The sequence below is a fragment of the Prionailurus viverrinus genome, chromosome F1, assembly GCF_022837055.1.
Source record: "Prionailurus viverrinus isolate Anna chromosome F1, UM_Priviv_1.0, whole genome shotgun sequence".
Lineage (NCBI taxonomy): Eukaryota > Metazoa > Chordata > Mammalia > Carnivora > Felidae > Prionailurus > Prionailurus viverrinus.
This window is the reverse complement of record NC_062577.1, coordinates 37,639,783-37,658,240: the sequence shown is the minus strand read 5'-3', so window position 1 is coordinate 37,658,240 and position 18,458 is coordinate 37,639,783. Positions and strand designations below refer to the sequence as shown.

At 53.5% G+C, this 18,458-nt stretch overlaps 1 protein-coding gene across 1 annotated transcript in view; it reads right to left on the bottom strand.

Moving 5' to 3' along the window:
• The window catches only part of IGFN1 (immunoglobulin like and fibronectin type III domain containing 1), a 50,968-nt gene that overhangs the window by 17,432 nt on the left and 15,078 nt on the right, over positions 1–18,458 (bottom strand). Inside the window, exons 2-12 of the mRNA XM_047840989.1 lie at positions 12,208–12,257; positions 11,607–11,729; positions 10,156–10,295; positions 9,127–9,226; positions 7,691–7,735; positions 7,381–7,426; positions 6,674–6,848; positions 5,691–5,804; positions 4,010–4,178; positions 2,549–2,821; positions 1,760–1,809 (exon numbers count right to left, since the gene is read on the bottom strand). Of these exons, the coding sequence (XP_047696945.1) occupies positions 1,760–1,809; positions 2,549–2,821; positions 4,010–4,178; positions 5,691–5,804; positions 6,674–6,848; positions 7,381–7,426; positions 7,691–7,735; positions 9,127–9,226; positions 10,156–10,295; positions 11,607–11,729; positions 12,208–12,214 (1,242 nt within the window). The 5' untranslated portion in view covers positions 12,215–12,257. The remainder of the gene's footprint in view (positions 1–1,759; positions 1,810–2,548; positions 2,822–4,009; positions 4,179–5,690; positions 5,805–6,673; positions 6,849–7,380; positions 7,427–7,690; positions 7,736–9,126; positions 9,227–10,155; positions 10,296–11,606; positions 11,730–12,207; positions 12,258–18,458) is intronic.

The window sequence follows — 18,458 nt, the reverse complement described above, 5'->3', positions numbered from 1 at the left end:
CAGACTCTGTTCCCCCAGGTGTCCCAGAGGCAACTCTACAACCAGTGCCATAACCAGATCCCATTTCTCCTGACGTCACTGAGCCATCACTATAACCAGCCGCATTTTCAAGACCTAGTTCCCTGGCATACCCTGAGCCACCACCATACCTAGATCCTATTCTCCTTGCACTTCCTAAGCCATCCTCATGGCCTGTCTCACCTCTGGGTCTTTGTCCTCTGGAGTCCCCTGACCCATTCCAGAAGTCTGGTTCAGAACCTGTTGTCCCTGGACCTCTTAACCCATCAGGGTCTCCTAGTGTCCTCCCAGACCCCTGAGCACCCAGGCTTAGAGACCCAATTAGCCTGTGGCTTCTGGTATCCACCCCCTGACCAGATCTCATCAGTCCAGCCCCTTGGGCACCACCCACACCACCATCCCCTACACTAGACCCCAACATTCCAGGCCCACGGTGAGCCCCAGTTTTGCTGAGGCTGGACCCTGTGTCATCCCAAGGACCTGTGCTCTCAGACTCTATTCTGCCACTACCCTCTGCTCCCCACTGCCCTGCTGTCCAGCTTTGTGAATACTGGAGGCTTCCGGAGTCATGCCCTGCCTCACCCAAGCCCCCTGCTGTCTCCTGGCCCTCCCTTCCCCGGAGTCCCTGTAGGCCCTTTTCCCAGCCCCCAGGACCTCCTGGGCCTCCAGGGCTAGTTTTGTAGCCCTTTCCCCCACCCACAGACTTCCCTGGGCCACGATCATCTGCCTGTAGTGAACCCTCAGCTTTGTCCTCAGGCCCCTCTCGTCCCAGGAGGAATTTTCTGCTACCAGATATTGATGATTCCTGGAAGTTCTTTCCTAGAGATTCCTCTGGCCCCCAGAAACCCCTTGCTTCCCCATTATGAGCATCTCTACCTCCCTGAGAGCCCCAGGACTCAGGGCCTATGCCTGCCTTGGAGCTAGAAGCTCTTTCTCCAGAGTACTCCTGGGCCCCAGGACCACCTGCCCTATGACTGTCTCTGGCTTCCCCCAGGTCAGTCCCACTACCCCACACTGCCCTTGTTGCTCCTTTCTGCCTTTCCCTGCTCCGATCACCCCCTCCCTCCACCTCACCCAGGCTTCCCTCCTGCAAAATCTCCATCATTTCCTCTTCTGACCAAGAGCCCACAGGACCAGACTGGGATCCCCTCAGAGCTGTCTTTCCCCTCCCAGGTCTCAGATGAGCACTGCAGAGTTGTTCCTGGCTACGCCTGTCCAGGGGACTCTGATGATCTTCTCTGTATTCCTTTCCTTCCCCACCGCTTCCCAGGCCTCCCACCTGAGAGTGCCTGGACTTAGCCTCCCAGCCTCCTGCTGTCCTACCACATCTGTCCCCATCACTGTCCCTGCCATGATCTTGCTGTTGACCTTCCGTGAGGCCCAAACCTGATTCCAGGCCTTCTCCCTGTGGATAGGGGCTCCCTGGAAGGCTTCTGTCCCAGCCTCCCTCCCTGTGCAGCTGATTTTCCCCAGGGGGAGTGACTGTGTATCCCTCTGCTTCCCCAAAGCCCTTTCTTGCCTGTCCAGGGCCCCAGGTTGAGCCAGCTGCCCCATCACCCTCCATCAAGGAATAGCCATGCCCACCAAGGCCACCTGTCTCTGAGCCAGCTGTGAGCTGTAGCTCAGAAGCAGGCCTGGCCCCATTAAGGGAGCCCTCCAGGGGGCCCTGTTCTCTGGGTTTCCCTCCCTTGCCACTGACGCTCCTGGAATCTTCTGCTTCTGAAGTCTGGGCTCCTTGTGCTTGCAGCTGGTGGTAATCACTTGTGGTCATAAGGCCTTTATCCTTCCCAGCTTTGGTGAGAGGTCAATGGCCCCACAGAGAGACAAAAGAAAAGAACCGTTAAATCAGGCCAAGGCACCTGTCTGACCCCAACTGCTTTGACTGACCTTCAGGTTCCCCAGTAGAGAAAAAGCTGACCATCTCAGAAGCCAGGGTGTGCCAGCTCACTGATAGATGAATCCTATCACCACCTCCCCCAGCCCTCAAGCCACAGACCATCCCGCTGCTGCTATGTGCTTCACGAGGATTTTTGGAGAAAACACATAACCCCAAACTCATCTCCTTATCAAACTGCCACGAGCAGTTGCATGGTTTTTAAAAGATCTATTTGCCCCACCATCTGCCTTACAAATGCCCAGTTTAGTTTCCTGAGATCACCTTGAGCCCACATCCCTAGGGGGATTTAAGGGTGTTCTTTGGCCTAACCCAGGGACTTCTCACCCATACTGAACTTGGGCCAAGCGCTGGCCAGGACCCTCAGGCCATCTTGGATCTGCACCCCCAGAGTAATTCCAGAGGCCTCGTGGAGGAGATATAGCTGAGGTCGACCCGGCTGGCAGTGAAGGGCCTACATCACAACAGCTCAGGAATAGATCTCGGGAGCCTTCCTCATTCTCTGACAGGGAAGGAATCCTCAAAAGCAAATGACTGACCAAAGGGAGCCCCTACTCCTGACCTTCTTCATGCCCTCCTCGGCCCTGAGGCTTGCCTTGGTAGAGGCAGGGAAAGACAGAGGTGTGAACCACTCACCTTCAACCACCAGCCAGGCGCTAGAGCTGTGGAACCCAGTGCCAAGCGAGTAGAGGCCCATGTCTGAGAAATGGGCCCCCCTTACCACCAGACGGTGGGTCAGCCCATCAGGAGACACAGACACTTCATATTTGTTGCTGAGTTGGAGCGGCCGGTGCCGGAAATTCCAGGTGGCATTGGGGCAGGGGTTGGAGAGAACACATTCGAAGACGGCGTCACCCTGCTCTTCACAGTGGGCCTCAGCCAGCGGGACCACCACTCTGGCAGGGATGGCTGTCCGGGAGGTAGGAATGGGGGTGTCAGCTTGGCAACATGACGCAGTGTGACCTGACACGGTGGGGCTGCTTGGTCAGAAGCCCAGGTTCAGACCAGCTCAGCCACAAACCCCCTGTGTCATCTTGGGCAGGTCACCTCCTTACCCCAGGTGACGGTCCCCCCCCTATAAAATGAGGGATTATAATTAGGTTATGAATAGTAAGACTGTTTTCAGCTCTGGAATTCTGTAATTCTAAATCCGGAAATTGTATCTCGGGGTAAGATGGGTACATGAAGAAAACCTATATGCTGACTGCCAGTGCTTTATATATGTTATCTTATGTATTCTTGTGACCACTTCCAAGGTAGGTATTATTATTTCCTTTTTATAGGAAAGGAAACAGAGGCTTCAGAAGTTCAACGATTTGCCCCAGTTTCACCCAACCAAGAGGCAACCCGGTCAGAATTCACACCCAGGTCTGACTGATTCCAAAGCCCCTGCCCCTCTCTCCTATACCAGGCATATGCCCAGGCATACCAGAGATCTCATGCCCTCTTTTTTCTCAACCTTGATTTAGAACCATGTTCTTTATACTCTATCTGCCCAAAGCTTTCTTCTCCAGTCTCTCCTCCTCCCAGGAAGCCTCTGGAGCTGTCAAGTGCTTCGGTGGAGGGGGGTGGGGGGGGTGTGGAGACTGCATACACAGCTACTTGTGGGATGGGGCAGAGTTTGATGAGGGAGGAAGGGACGGTTCCCAGGTGAGGTGTGGGCACTAGAGGCAGGGAAGGAAGAGGTCTGTACGGGGCACAAGTGTGCCTAACCTGGGTAGAGCTTCTTGCTGGGGGGGGGGGGGGTCTGGGAAGTGAGAGTCTGCATCAGAAAGGAGTGACGAGGAGGAGTGGTATTAATTTGGACCTAATCTGGAAATAATTGGTTGCTGCAGAAGGTCTGTGAGCAGGGGTATGGCATGGATGTTGTATGTCTGTGGCTGGAACTCAGCACCAAGAGAACATAGACCTTGGACCAAGACTTTTGGAAAGCAGAGATCACTTCAATTTAACATCTGGGTGTATCTTCCTCTTCTGAACAGTCTTTGCAAGGCAGGGGTAGGGGGCACATCACATTTCTCTTCCCCCCAACCATGGCATGAGCCCCCCTCCTTACGGATCTCCCCCATTCGAACTTCTGAGGGGAAGAGCACCCACCGCTAGCATCCAGTTCCGTGGAGAAGATTTCCACATCCTCCACCTTGACCTGGTAAATGCCAGCATCCTCAGGATGCAGGTCCCGGATCTGAAAGTGGTAGCGTTTCCCCAGCTGCCGCAGACAGTGCTTGATCTGGTTGTCGAAGCCGTAGGGGATCATCTCACCATCCTGAGGCAGAGAAAGGAAGAGGAGGGTTCAGGGCCTCAGCGGGTCCCCAGGACCTCCTGCCCCAACCCCATTCTGACAGCTTTCTCCCACTGGCCCAGGCAGCAGACAACATATTGTTGGAACCACACGGGGGATGGGAGGGGGACAGGGGCAGGGGGTGGAGAGCGGGGCTCAGAGGCCTTGAGAACAGGGAATGCGAGGTGAAGGGGAATAAATGTCCTAGGAGTGTCCTTGACTCTCACCGTGGAGTAAGTAATCTGTAAGTGTTACCCAAGAGGCACCTGAGAGTGAGAGATCTCAGCTGAGATTGAGTAGAGCAACTACCAAGCAGCCTAAGGGGGTTAGCAGGGGGCAGGGAGGCACCACCAGGAGCCCGGGGAGGGGGGGGGGGGAGATGCAGCACATTCATTCCCAGAGGGGCACGAGAGAGTTCTATCAGATACTCTCAGGGCTCTACAAAACCTAGTACTCTATACCCACGCCCACTTTAGCTAAAGCCTGGATAGATTTGCTATGTGCCAGATACTAATAATAGCTCATCTTCGGTTGTCTACTGTGTGCCAGGCACTGTTTTAGGTACTTGGGGCGCATCAGTGAATACAACAAAGATTCCTGCCCCCAGGGAGCTAAAATTCTACGAGGGACGCAGACACACAACCAATATCATAAGCAGGCAATATAACGTATATTAGAAAGAGATAGAACTAGGGAAAAAAAGAAAAGAGAGAGGAGGGTACAGATTCAGGAAGGCAGGATGGGGTTGGGGGGGCACAACAGTGTCACACAAGGTGGCCAGGGGAAGCCTGGCTGCGGGGAAGACCATAGACGTGACAGGCAGCAGGACCAGTTGGAGCAGGGAAACCGAGGCGAGCCCAGGGGAGGGGGGAGGGGGCAGGAGGAGAACAGAGCTAAGAAAAGTGGTAAATCATATATAATCTCATTCATCTTCTAATTGTGCCATGAGATAGGTCCTACATGATCCTCACTTTACATGTGAGGACCCCGAGGCACAGGGACGGTAAGCATCTTGCCTGGGGTCCCACAGCCAGTAAGTGGTGGAGCCAGGATGAGTCTGACCATAGAACTAGAATTGCTGTGCTCTGTTTCCTCCCCCAACACACACATCTGCCCCAGTTCCCACTTTGTTGACAGGCAGTTACTATTGGAGCCCATGCAAGGATGTGTCAGATCTCTGGAGAGAGAGCTAGATGGATGGGGGTGCAGAACTGGATGGGGGATTTCTCAGAATTCTCTTTTAACCCCCGCCGCCGCCTGTCCCCGTGCCCTGGCTGGAGAACCTGGCTGCGTAATGAGAGGTAAGAACACTCTGCGAACTGTCCACACCGAAGTTTGACCTCACCCGAACCAGGAATTCCATACGATGCAGGACTCACCATCTGTGGACCTGAATTGCTCCCAGAGGAGAACCCGCGGGCCCCTATTTCCTCCCCGCCCAGGACCTGCAGCATCCCTGCCAGATCCCTCCCCCTTCAATGGCTCCTCCGGCCTCACCTTATACAGGTAAATCTTGCTCCCAGAATACTTGAGGTCCAGCTCCAGGTCAAACGTTGCGACCCCCTCCTTGCTGACCTTGATGTGTCTCAGGTTGGAGATGGCGTTGACATACTAGGGAAGACAAACCCGCCCGGGGAGCTGTCTGAGCTCTCTAATCAGGGCACTCCAAACCCGCAGACCCCAGCCCCCCAGGGCCCCACTGGAGCATGCATTTGCCCATTTTACAGGTGGGAAGAAATTTTCCAAGGTGAGACATCAGGTCAGCAAGGAAAGCGAGAAAGGACCCCAGGTGTCCAAGTGCTCTGAGAACCTGGGAGGGCTTTTCTGTTCATCTGTTATTCCGTCCAATAAAAATTTAGTTGAGCTCCCACTGTGTGCAAAGCCCTGTGATAAGGTCAGTGAGAAAGCCTGGAGGACAGAAACTGAGTCCCAGGATGTTTGATGAACCACCTTCAAAAATGATAAAATACTATTTTCAGGATGATGGAAACTAGTTGTTTTGCATTTCCAGAAGACAAAATCAGACTGATGCTATAGTTAGGTTAAACCCAGGGCAGAAGTTCTTGCAGTTTATAGGACACTGTGGAATTCCCTCCACTGGAAGCGTTTAGAAATAAGACAGGTATCCAAGGTCTGGGGAGGCTGACAGCTGACCGGAAGCCCTTGCAGCACCCGGCTGGGTGCCTTAAGGACCTTCCCTCGTTGATCCTCTCACTAAGCCTAAGAGGCAGGTATGTCTAGAACACCCATTTTACAAATAAGGAAACCAAGACACAGAGGCCCTAACTTTCCCAAAGCCCCAGATTTTAGTAAGTATCAGAGCCAGATTTTAAAGCCAAGTCGTGGACTTTGAGGCCTGGGTCCTTGGCCCGACACCGGGGTTGGGCGGGGACGGTGCGGACGAGGGCGGGTCCTCCACCAAGCCCAACTCCAGGAGGGGGCGCCCGCGAGGCACCGGGCTGCGGCCCAGGAGAGGGTACCTGGGCCATCTTGTCCTCGTGTTCCTTGCGCATCTCCCGCAGCTTGCGCAGCATGCCGCGGTAGTCCACGATGCCGTACTTCAGGCAGATCCGCTCGTAGTCCTTGCGGTCGGCCGTCATCAGCAGCTGCCACACCTGCTCCAGGTTCGGCTTTTTCTTGGTGGGAGGCGGGGCCCTGGGGAGCAGGGTGGGCGGGTCAGAGGCCGGAGGAGCCCTGGGGGAGCCCCAGGAGCTGGTCTCCCGGGCCTGGCCCCCCCGAAGGGCCCGTGGGGAGCTGCCCTCTCTGCCTTGGAAGAAAGGGACAGGGAAGCTGGGCTCTGGGACTGACCACTGTCAGGACACGATGGACCCAGAGATGGGTGCGTCCGCCTTCTCCCCACAGTGCAAACTCGCTCGCAGGAGAAACACCACTCCTGACAACTTTTTTTGTGTATTTCTGAGAAAGATGCGCAGGGCGGGGGGAAGGGGGAGAGTGCAGATTATTCTGTTACTTTAACACTTAAAGGAGTAAATCAGGACCCAGACAGGAGAGATGATTAAGGACATAGAGCTTAAAGGCGGCGGAGCTCCCAGGTCAGTCCTCCACCTCCTCCCATTGGCCACCTGCAGTCTAGCTTCCTAGCCGGTGGAGTGGAGAGCTGAGCCTGGCTTGCCCATGGAAGTAGCAGGGAGCCTTCACCCCTGCCCCTGGACGGGCCCAGACCCACCTCTTTTTCAGGAGATTTCGGTAGTCCATCAACTCCTTCCTGAGGTCTAGAAAAGGAGCAGGAATGAGGCCCCAAGCCCAGGATGGGATGCCCAGGGGCTAACACGGGGCTATTCCGTAGCAATGGGGGTAGGGTGGGGTGGGCAGTCTGAGGACCTGTGGTCCATGGCTGACAGCCAAGCTTTTGAACAGACTCTCCTGGGGACTGGTTATGCTCCATAAGGTAAGGGTTTGGCCAGGTAGGGAGCACCGGACAAGGAGTAGCCCATTCCCCCAATCCCAAGGAGATTTCTGGCCACCCTTCCACCTACCCTCCTGGGGTTCCTTGTGCCTCTTCCGATTCTTCCGAAAGCCAACTGGACCATCAGGAGGAGAGGAGGGAGTTAATGTGGACAGATGGGGAGAGAAACAAGACACATTGGTGGTCTTCCTGAGAGCCAGCTGAGTGCCAGGGCCCTGCCCTCTCCACTGACCTCCAAGTCACAGCAAGGGCTCAGCAAGAGGGCTCAATAGGACGGATGGTCTGTCTGTCATAAGCTTTGGTACCCCAGAGCCTTAGCATGATGGAGGTGGAACTCACCTGATTATCATCGCATGCAGGGGAGGCCCACTGACATGGCTGCAGGGACAGGGAGGTGGCAGAAGTGAGTGAGGTGACCGTGGGTGACGGCACACTGAACTGTCTCTGGAGGGGCTCTTCCGGCACCTGGGAGCTGCCGTTTCAGGGTATAGGCCAATGTTGCCAAAGAAGTCAGACACTGCCTTTTGGCTGACCCTGCAGCCATTCCCAATCCTCGTCCTCATCACCTATCCACTCCCACTAGTAGGAAGGAGGCCGGAAAAGCTAAATACTGGCTTCCCTTGCAACTAGGAGTGGCCGTGTGAGTGACACGGTTCTGGCCAATGAGATATAAACAGAAGTCTCCAAGGACTTTCTGAGAATGCTTTGGCTTTCTTGATAAGAGGGCCAGATGTACCCGGTACATCTGTCTGTGGATTCAGTGTGGGTCTGCAGCAGTTGTCTTATGACTCTGAGGAGATAAACCAGCCTCTTCGGGTAGCAGAGCAGCGAGACAGGAAGAGTCTGGCTGTCCCGTGACAGCCCTGAGCTGTGGTTTGATCCCTGGACTCTGACCTCAGGACTTCTTATCATGTGACATGCTCAAGTGTCTTTATTTCTTGGGCTATTCGTAGTAGGGTTTTCTGTTACTTGTATACAGTATAGCCAATTGAAAGACTATATCTGCTTTCTCAAGAGACATGTACCTTCCCGTTATTACCCGTGGACAAGTAACTTAAAATTTGGAAACATTGTGCAAGCCAAAGCAAACAAACCGACCCCACATATCTGACTGTCACCTCGGACATAAGCCTGTACAAAGGATCCTTTGTACAGTGGAGAACTGAGGCCCAGAGAAGAAAATGAAGCCCATTGAAGAGGTGAGCAGAAGGTTCAGGACCAGACACCAACCTCCAGCTCCTGCCCTCATTCCAAGGGTTTAAGAGAATATCATCCAGAGCCTCTGCCATGGGGCATCTGCTGAGTGTGCGCCTTTTAAACCAGATGCAGAGTTAGCGCGGAAGTGGGTAAAGCCAAGGGCTCTGGCACCAGATGGGGCAGCAGCCTTGGTGCCCCTCTCTCCTTTTACCCCACCAGCTGCACAGCCTCTGAGGTCTCTGAGGGGAAAAGCAGGGCCAACATCCAAGCACTGACGAGACAGGAAGAGGGGGAGGGGGACAGGCCCACCTTCGATGACCATGAGCCTGGTGGAGCACGTGGCTTCTCCGTACATGTTCACTGCTGTGCACCGGTACATGTCTGTGTCCTCACCCGTCAGCTTGTTGATCTGCAGAGAGGCCAAGGCCAGGGGAACAGGGCTAGCACCTCCCTTTCCTCCACTTACTGGACATGGCTATAAGTGTATAAAGATGAACAAGACACAGCCCTTTCCTTGAGGAGCCCCCAGCCTTCATCAAGAAAGTCAGACCCCAAAACAAAGAGCTGGGTCATGACAGAGAGCAGATGTACCAACTCTCTGCCATCAGAGGCAACGTGGCATAGCAGAAAAAGCGCGCGTGTTTTTTTTTTTTTTTTTTGGATCGGATGGATCTGGGACTGAATATCATCTCTGTCATATATTATGGGCTACGGCACCTTGGGTATATTACTTCACCTCTTTGAACCTTTGTTTCTTAGAAGGTGAGGATACCATCTCAAAAAGTAGTGAATGGTCAGGATTGAGTTATATAATCTATGTCAAATGTGTAGCCCAAGGCCCAGCGCATAGTAGGTGTTCCATGACTGGTAGCTGTAATTATTACTCATATTGGCCGGCACGGACAGAGCGCTCCCTGGAGGCCAGGACTGAGTAGACACTTTACATCAACCTTTTGTATTCATAACAACACCATAAAGTAAGTACCGTTATCACCCCCATGTTACAGGTGAGGAAACAGGTACAGAAACAGAGAACTAAGTAACTTTCCAAGGCCAAGGTGGTGGGCCTGGGATTGGAAGCCAGGCTGTCACACTCCAGAGCTGGAATTCTTAAGCTCCAGCCTCCGCCATCTGCCAGGTTATCAGCAGAGGTACCCGCAAGGCAGCCAGATCCACATCTGGCTCAGGCGACCTGGAGCCACAGGATGGAGCTGATTGGACTCATCCCCAACTGGGACCATCTCCTACTCCTCTGGGGATTGGAGGCCACCAGGGAGACCTTCGAGGGGACAGGAAGAAATGAGTAGACCTGGGTCAGGGGGAGAACTCAGATCTTACCTGTAGCACGTGCTCCTTGCTGCCAGGGGCAGAGGAGATCTCGTACTTGCTGGAGTTACTGAGGTTACCTTTGGTGCACTGCCAATGCACTTTGGGTCTGGGCTCCCCACAGACCACGGCCCGAAAGATGGCATTTTTCCCTGGGGCAGGAAAAGTGGTCAAAAGATTGGCAGGTTAGGGGAGGGGTGACAGTGTACTTTTATTGAGATTTTCATTTATGTTACTTTCACTGCTTTAGGCATTTCAATTGCCCAATCCAAAAAGGGTGTCAGGCCTTGGTGCCCTTGACTCCAAGGCTCTTATGATGCCAGGCGGAGAGCAGGAATTTCCAGACAATGCCTGCTTGGCTTCTGTATCACAGAGTGTGGCTAGACTGTCCATGTGGAAGGGGAAGCAAGCAGGCTTGGGGCAGAAGGGGGTATTTCTTTGCAAGTGGTTAAGGAAAGGAGTCTGAAGGATTCTCCCAAGACTGGGAAGGGGATGAGTCTTTTGTAGGTTCCATGTCCACTCTCGAGGTGGGATGGTCCCGAGACACAGGGTTCCAGCCTCAGAAAAGCGCCCGAGTTCCATGTTTGGCCTGAAAGGCTGGGCGCTGCGTACCCTCAAGGAATCCCTTGGGCTCCTGCCAGGAACATCTCAGTAGAGATCAGTGAGGAGTGAAGACCCAAGGGCCCTCCCCAGTGATGAAAGACAATTTCTCATGACTTTGTTGAGTGGTGACTTAAAGTCAGATTTAGAAAAATAAAGTGCCATTCTTTTTCTTATACCGGAATGTTGTAAACTCAAGGTATTGCAGGAAGCTGTGTTGGGAAAAGAACACCAATTCTCATCCCTTCCCCCTAAAGCCTTTGCTGCCATCACTTTCCTGGGCACTTTTCTCACACGGCTCAAATTAACTTATTTTATTTTATTTTATTTTATTTTATTTTATTTTATTAAGAGAGAGAGTGCAAGCGGGAGACGGGCAGGAGAGAGGGAGAGAGAGAATCCCAAGCAGGCTCTGTGCTTGGCTCAGAGCCCAACGTGGGGCTTGATTTCACCACCATATCACAGCCTGAGCTGAAGTCAAGAGCCAGGTGCTAACCAACTGAACCACCCAGGAGCCCCTTAACTCCTTTTTATAGTGTCTACAGTAGCTGCTCGGAGGCAGGGAGAGGGGAGGGCGCTAAGAAACACCACCACCGTTCCCGCTCCACGGTTAGCATCCCCCAATCTTATTCCCAAATATTTCTTGTTTCAGCATACCGTAGTATGTCTTCACTCCCTTTCTTCGTTCGGCTCCTCAGGTCCCTTGCCTTTCGGGGGACCCAGGCAGGCAGGCATCGCACAAGTATAAGGAAACACGGCGTGGCCTGGTGCTGGACTTGGGGGCTGGGAGGCAGGCTGGGAAGGACAGCGCCCAAGCCCCCTCCACTGCACACACCCTCAGCAGCTCCCCTCCCAGGTCTCACCTTCCTGCAGCGCCATGGGGACGGGCTTCTGCTGGAAGTCTGGGGTGCTGAAGCCTTCGGGGATATCCTCCACCAGCTGCCGGATGCTCACCCCATGAAGGCGGGATTTCTTGAGGGGCTTCCCTGGGAAAGGTGGGGGAAAGGGAGATGAGCCCTTCCTACTCTTCCTCGTGGGTGGCCCTTCGACACAATGGAGCACCGACCCAGGCACCCAAGGACCATGAACCCCTCCTCACTTTCCTACCAGGGGCAGGACTATCTCCCAGAGCTCCTGCCTGTGAGCAGGGCGTTTGAATTTTCTAGTGGAATCTGACAGTCCTCCAGCAGTGTGAATGGAGCCCCTGGGAAGCGGGCAGGGAGCACCCAGGGAAGACCCTGGGAGCGTCATGGAGGTAAAGCTGGAGAAGGGAGAATGCGAAGGGGTTCCCCATGGGGGGCTTTATTCAGGAAAACAAGTTAAAACCCAAAGCCGAGACTAAAAAGAGCCAAGAGACAGGTGAAGTCCCAAAGACCTCTGAGCCCTATCCTTCCCTCCTCTTCACCCAGTGAGAAGCCCAGATGAGGGGCAGGGCAGGGGAGGGGAGGTCAGCTTTTCTCTCACCTGCCATAGTTTGGGTGCCTCTTTGGTTACCGAGGGTGGCAGCTGATCTCCTGAGAACAGAAGACAGAATTGTTTATGAGAGGTGCAGGCTGGTCTTACCCCATCTCTCCCACACCATCGGGGCATCAGTCGCTCTCTGGCATGGGAGCTGGGTAGAGTTGTTGTCCCTGAGAGCTTCTCTAACCCCACCTAATGACACTGATTTGTGTCCTGCAATTCCCTGCCCAGAGACAGGGAGAGGGCAGGTTGGTGCTTGGTTGTACCTTTCCCAGGTAATGGAGACCACAGGGCTGAGCCTGTAACTGGTGACCTTGTAACAGCCTGAGCTGGTGGCTTGGCCTTTGAGTGCGTCCCCAGGCCTGATGGCCACTCAGAGGATGAGACATAACCTCCTCGAAGCTCAGGGAAAACAAATTCCTGGCGTTTGGGATTCCTTTAGCTATTTAGTGGACCGCCCCCTCTTGACTTTGGAATGTCAGTTTTCCAGGGATATTCTCTGGGACTCCTGGCTCCTCCCCTAACTCTGAGATTTTCTAGCAAGACGCGGCAGCCTTCTGCCTCCCACCCTCAACCAATCTGGAATCCTACTGATGACCAGATCTGCAGGGGGGAATCCCTTAGTTGTCTGTTCTTCAGCTCTTTTTGACCCAGGCTGACAGGATCCTCATAAATCCATCTGGCCCCCCTCTGAAGCCAGTGAGTTATAGTGTCAGGTGACCAAAATGTTCTCCAGCCTTTCGCAACCACCATTACCACTATCTCCCCCTGATTTCTTCACAATTGCCCCCTTCCATTATGGCTGATGGGGAGTGCCACCCAGGAGAGAGAGGGGACTTGGCCCTGGGCTGGGATGAGAGCCTTGATGAGAGCCATGAATTGAAGGGCAGTGGTGGGGGGATGTCTTGAAAGAATTCTCCAGCAGTCCCACCCCCTGTGCGCTTGGCCCGTGGCCGAGGGGTTCCATTTTGAAGATGCCGTTCCCTTCCCCAAGAGCCTTGTGTTCAGGATAGAATCACACATGACAGAGCAAATTCTTCCCTCCAACTGACACTTCCATTTCACAACTGTCCACTTCTGGCCTCAAGGTGTCCCCTCTACAGCCCAGCGGCTGCCCCCCAGCGCGCTGGAATGCCATGGCGCGCCAACTGCGTTCTGGAGCGGTCACAGGGCCACAGCCGCTGCGCAGCAGGGAGTCATGAGGGAGGGCGAGGGATGATGGAGAGCAGCCGCCAATGGAGGAGGACGCAGCCGACCATGAGTGGCGGGAGCTGCAGGGGCCTGTGTCCCACCCGTTCCCCGGTCCCATGCCCTGGCACCTGTCTACGACCCCCACCCTGGAGTAGTCAGCGTTCAACAGGGACACCTTCGTTGTCATCTTCATTTTCATCACCCCCCGCCCCCATCACCCTCACCACCAGCTCTCAGTCCCTTACTCCGCTGTTTGTCACACATGAAGTGTAATGCTAACCGCTGCTCTCCCTCTGGCCTCCTGCCTTCAGGTCCCAGCTGAGAAGGGAGAGAGAAGCAGAACCCCTACAGGAACTTAAGGGTCCGAGATTCGGCCACCTTGCCCTCTGCACCCCCATTCTCTCCAGGAAGCCAGATTTGGGACAAGGTTAGTGATAAACGGGCAAGAGATCTGCTTGGTTGGAGACTAGAGGGGTATGGTCTCAATCAGAGGGGAGGAGGAAGGAAATGAATTCTCTTCTCATGAATTCTCTTTGCCCTTTTGAGAAGAAATCCCAATTTTTCTCAGCACCAAAGAGCAGCCGTGTCATGCCCAGCCCATCATGACTCTCAGCCCTGGAGCCCAAGGCAGTGTCTCCTGGTCTGTCCCGGAACAATAGCCCTCAACACTGCTCACCCCTGCCCCTACCTGCCTTCATCTTGCGTCTCTAGGTAGCTGCTGCCTCTACCTTCCAAACTGGTAGAATTGAGGCAGGAAGAGTCAAATGGGGTTTGTCTCAACTGCTTTGACCATGTTATTAATCAAGATGTAACAAGCCCCAGACCTGAAGTCGTTATTCTAGACAGCTAGTCAGATTTTTAACCTGATCATCATTTCACACTCTAAGCCAAACAGTGCCTGGAAAATCAGAGCCAGGACAAAACTGCTCAGACAAGACTCACTGAGATTCTCTCTTCCAAATATCCTGGAGTCCTCTAGAAGGGATTGTACAGGCACCCCAGGGTGGAATCAGCCAGCCAGCAAACGTGCCCCAGGCTGATCCCATGCCCACTGCCTGCCCCTTCCTGAGTAGAAAAGTTAGAGAGCATTCCAGCATCCCCATCTCTCCCCTGCTCTGCCATGGGTGGGCATCCAGGTACCCACTTACCTGGGCGCACCGCTGACCTCCAGCCTCCTGTCTGCTCCCTCCTCCCTGTTTCCAGCTGCTGCACACTGCTAAAGGCTCTGAATGGACTGCTGGTGGACAGACAGTGCCGGGAGCAGATGTAGGTCACTGCGGACGCCCCAGGCTCTCTCTGCCCCTCCCACTCACCCCGCCTCCCTCCTCCGGCTCCAGCTCAGGCTTGGCAGGGCAGCCCCCCTCCCCCAGGGTTAATGCCCTAGCCTCTGAGGAGGTCAGAGATGGAAGGGTCCTGTGACATCAGTTCATCCACCTCCTCGGTTTGCAGACCTGTAAGCTCTTAACCAGATTGGCTTGGTTAAGTTTGTTCCATTTGCCTCATTCAGATAACCCCTTTTGGCGGGGTGGGGTGCCTCATCCAAAGCCCTAATTTTTCAGCTAGGCTGATCCCTTGAGACCCTTGACACCATAAGTCACACTAATACATAAAGCCACTGCCCTCTTGGGAATCACAACCCAAAGTGGCACCAAATAGACAACAGACTTCGGGAACTAGACAAAAGGGCATGATCCCAAATGCTGCACCGTGGAGGTGCACTTCAGTGACAGTGTGGGGCGGGGGGAGACCCTGGGAGTCCTACAGCCAGGAGGCTTGCTGGGAGAAGGTAAGTTTTCTTGGGATAGAAGGCGTGACCCAGCCAGCTGGGCTGGGGGCTGAAGGTGGCAGGCAGATGGTTGGGTTTTTGAGGATGTGTGGACAGAAAATGGGAATTGGGGCTAGGATGGCTGGTAACATTTTCTTTACAAAAGTTTTTTTTTAACGTTTATTTATTTTTGAGGGAGAGAGAGAGAGAGACAGAGCATGAGCAGGAGAGGGGCAGAGAGAGAGGGAGACACACAACCCGAAGCAGGCTCCAGGCTCCAAGCTGTCAGCACGGAGCCCAGCGCAGGGCTGGAACTCACAAGCTGTGAGATCATGACCTGAGCCGAAGTCGGACGCTCAACCGACTGAGCCACCCAGGTGCCCCTAACATATTTTCTTAAGGAGAGTGGAGGGGAAGCGAGGCCCAGAAGGAGATAAGATGAGAAACCCACCTGGTCTGCTTTGGAAGAGCCACCTGCTGTCTCCTTGAGGACAGAGAACTGGTTTGCTGCCACCAGTAAGCAATGGTTGATCAAGAATTCAAGTGAGGTAGAAGGGAAATGGGGCTAATGTGTCCTTCGAGGGGAGGGCATTGGATATTTACATGTACTCATTAACACACTGCCAAGTCTATAGGAGCTACCTCTGCATATGTTCTTAGAAGGGAGATGTTCGACTTCTTCCACTCCAGTGTGTGTGCGTGTGGACACGCGCACATGCAGATGTATTTGTCGCTCTCTGTGTTCCTAACGCTAGGTGTCAGAGGCTGGTGTTTCATTTATTCAAGAAGTATGTGCTGAACACCTGCCCTATGTCAGGTCCCAGGTCTGGCCCTGTGTGAGGCATTGGGAATACAAAAGTAAGCAAATGACAGGGCCTTTCCCTCGTGGGGCTTACAGTCTAACGGGGCAGACACATGATAAATAGCCAATTACGAACTGCAGCGTGTGCTCTGAAGGAACTGATAGAGGGCCGGGGGAGCTGGAGCTCAGAGACCTGGGGCAAGAGCCACACGAGCTGAGCTTGGACAGGTGGGCTTGAGGAACCAATGAAGAACTGATCTCTGTCCTAAGGGCTGTTGAGGCTTATTTAAGCTGGAAGGGTGACAGGACCCAGTTTGCATTTATTATTTTATTTTTTTATTTTTTAATGTTTATTCTTGAGAGAGAGAGAGAGAGAGAGAGAGAGAGAACAAATGGGGGAGGGGCAGAGAGAGAGAGGGAGACACAGAATCCGAAGCTGGCTCCAGACTCTGAGCTGTGAGCACAGAGCTCAATGTGGGGCTCGAACCCACAAACCACAGGATCATGACTGGAGCCGGAGTTGGATGCTTAACCAACTGAGCCACCCAGGCGCCCTTCCAATTTGCATTTTTAGAAACTCACTCTGGTGCAGAGCGGAAAAGGAACTGAGGAGGGTAGAAGTGAGAGGGAGGAGTCCAGGTCCCAGGAGGGTGGTCCAATAAACCCAAGATGTTCTTTCTGAAAGTGGAGCCCTGGGCTCCAGGGGACCTTCTGCACTGCAATGCTTCATTGTCCCAGGAGGGGAAGAAGGAGGCCCAATACAGAGCCCTTCAGCATTGTAGGTGCCTCCATTGGCCCCCAAGTAGCTGGTAGGCTCTTCCCTGAGGCCTGGGAATGGCCCAAATACTACCATAGGCATGCCTCTCTGCTCTGCACTGTCCCATACTTGGATCCTTCTCATTGCAGTAAGATGGAAATTTCAGGACTCCATGGAACTAAAATGGGTCAAATAGTTTTCACCCATCCCTCAACTTCTGTTTTTATCCTTTATCCTTTATCAAATGGAATGCCCAGTAATATTTAGCTATGCTATGTCTAGTATGTTCAGCCATCTGCCTGAAGGTGAGAATCTTCAATGGTATGAAAGCTCCTGGGCCAGAAGCTCATGTTGTTCCTTGTAACTGGCAGTAGATAACAAAGGGGGGGTGAAATGGGGGTGCTCAGCCCCTTTAAGGGATTTCCTGGCTGTCTACCACCCAGGCCAATGATAGGGTATTCTGACAATTCCCCAATGAACATTCCCAGTGCCCAGATTTTATCCAGTGGTGAAATTTTCACACCGCCTCTCTCCATAACATAACCTCATTACACCTCCTGATAGATTTTTTTTTTCCTTTGGGAGATAAAGGAATAATTTTGGCCTACATTATTAGGGGAATGTCCATGTCAGAAGAGCTCTAGGCAGGATTTGTGTGTATCCATTCTTTCACAGTGTCTTATGGGAAGGGCTCAGTGACTTTGGGTAGTGAAATGATCATAATTTATTATTGTTCCCCTGTCCCCACAACAGGGAAGGGCATTATTATATGGCAGGTGCCAAAAGGCTCAGGCCCCCTACAAGCCTCCCTCTGGGAACCATTTTAATCCTCATGGCATGGGTTGGGTGGGATGATCTCTGAGATCCTGGCCAACCTGAATCTTCTAGAGTCCTGTGATTTGCTGAGTGGGTTCCATGGGCAAGGCCTTGTGGATTTGGAAAGCAGGGCTATTTCATGTGACTCAGGAGAGAATTTGAATTCATTTGCGGGCTGCTACTGCCTCTATGTCTTAGTGTGAAAAATGGCTCTGCTCTAGCTGGGCAAAGCCCTGAAGACATTTTCCATGAGTCCTCTTGTTCCCATTGAGGTCCAGGTAGATGGGATGGGAGGGCATCGTTCTAATCAAAGACATGTATGTACCTGTGCACATATGTGCGCGCATGCACACACACACACACACACACACACACACAAATGTCACCAACTGGACTTTCCAGAAAGATAGAAGGCCCCATGCTGTCCTGTGGGGATGGCTTCAGGGATTTGGGCCCATTTCTGGGCTTAGGGCTAGGGAACAGGACTCTATTCCCACCAGTTCTTACCCAGGAAGACGGGGTGGGGGCAGACAGCACCCTTCCTGGTGCTTCACCAGCCTCCCTGGGACACTGTCAGGGCTGTCCTTCCGTCGGCCATTCTCAAACCATCCACACCCCCCTCCACAGCTGCCCACCTGGCAGTATGCCTTCCCATCTCCAGCCCAGCCCACGGGTCAGCCTTAGTTCATGTCTTTCTCACCCACCTGCACGTAATGAATGTAGCCTTTTGTAAATGAAGATCTTGGAGACCCCAAGGGCAATTTCATGCTTGCAAAGCCAGCTTTCATCATCAGAAAGATGTGGGTCAGGAGCTCATCCTTTCATCTGAAAGGGTCTAGCCCTGTAGGTCCTGCTGACCTGAGGGCCACAGAAAGGGATCTTTGGACTCCCCCAGGGAGCAGAGGGCGAGAGGATTCCTTGCT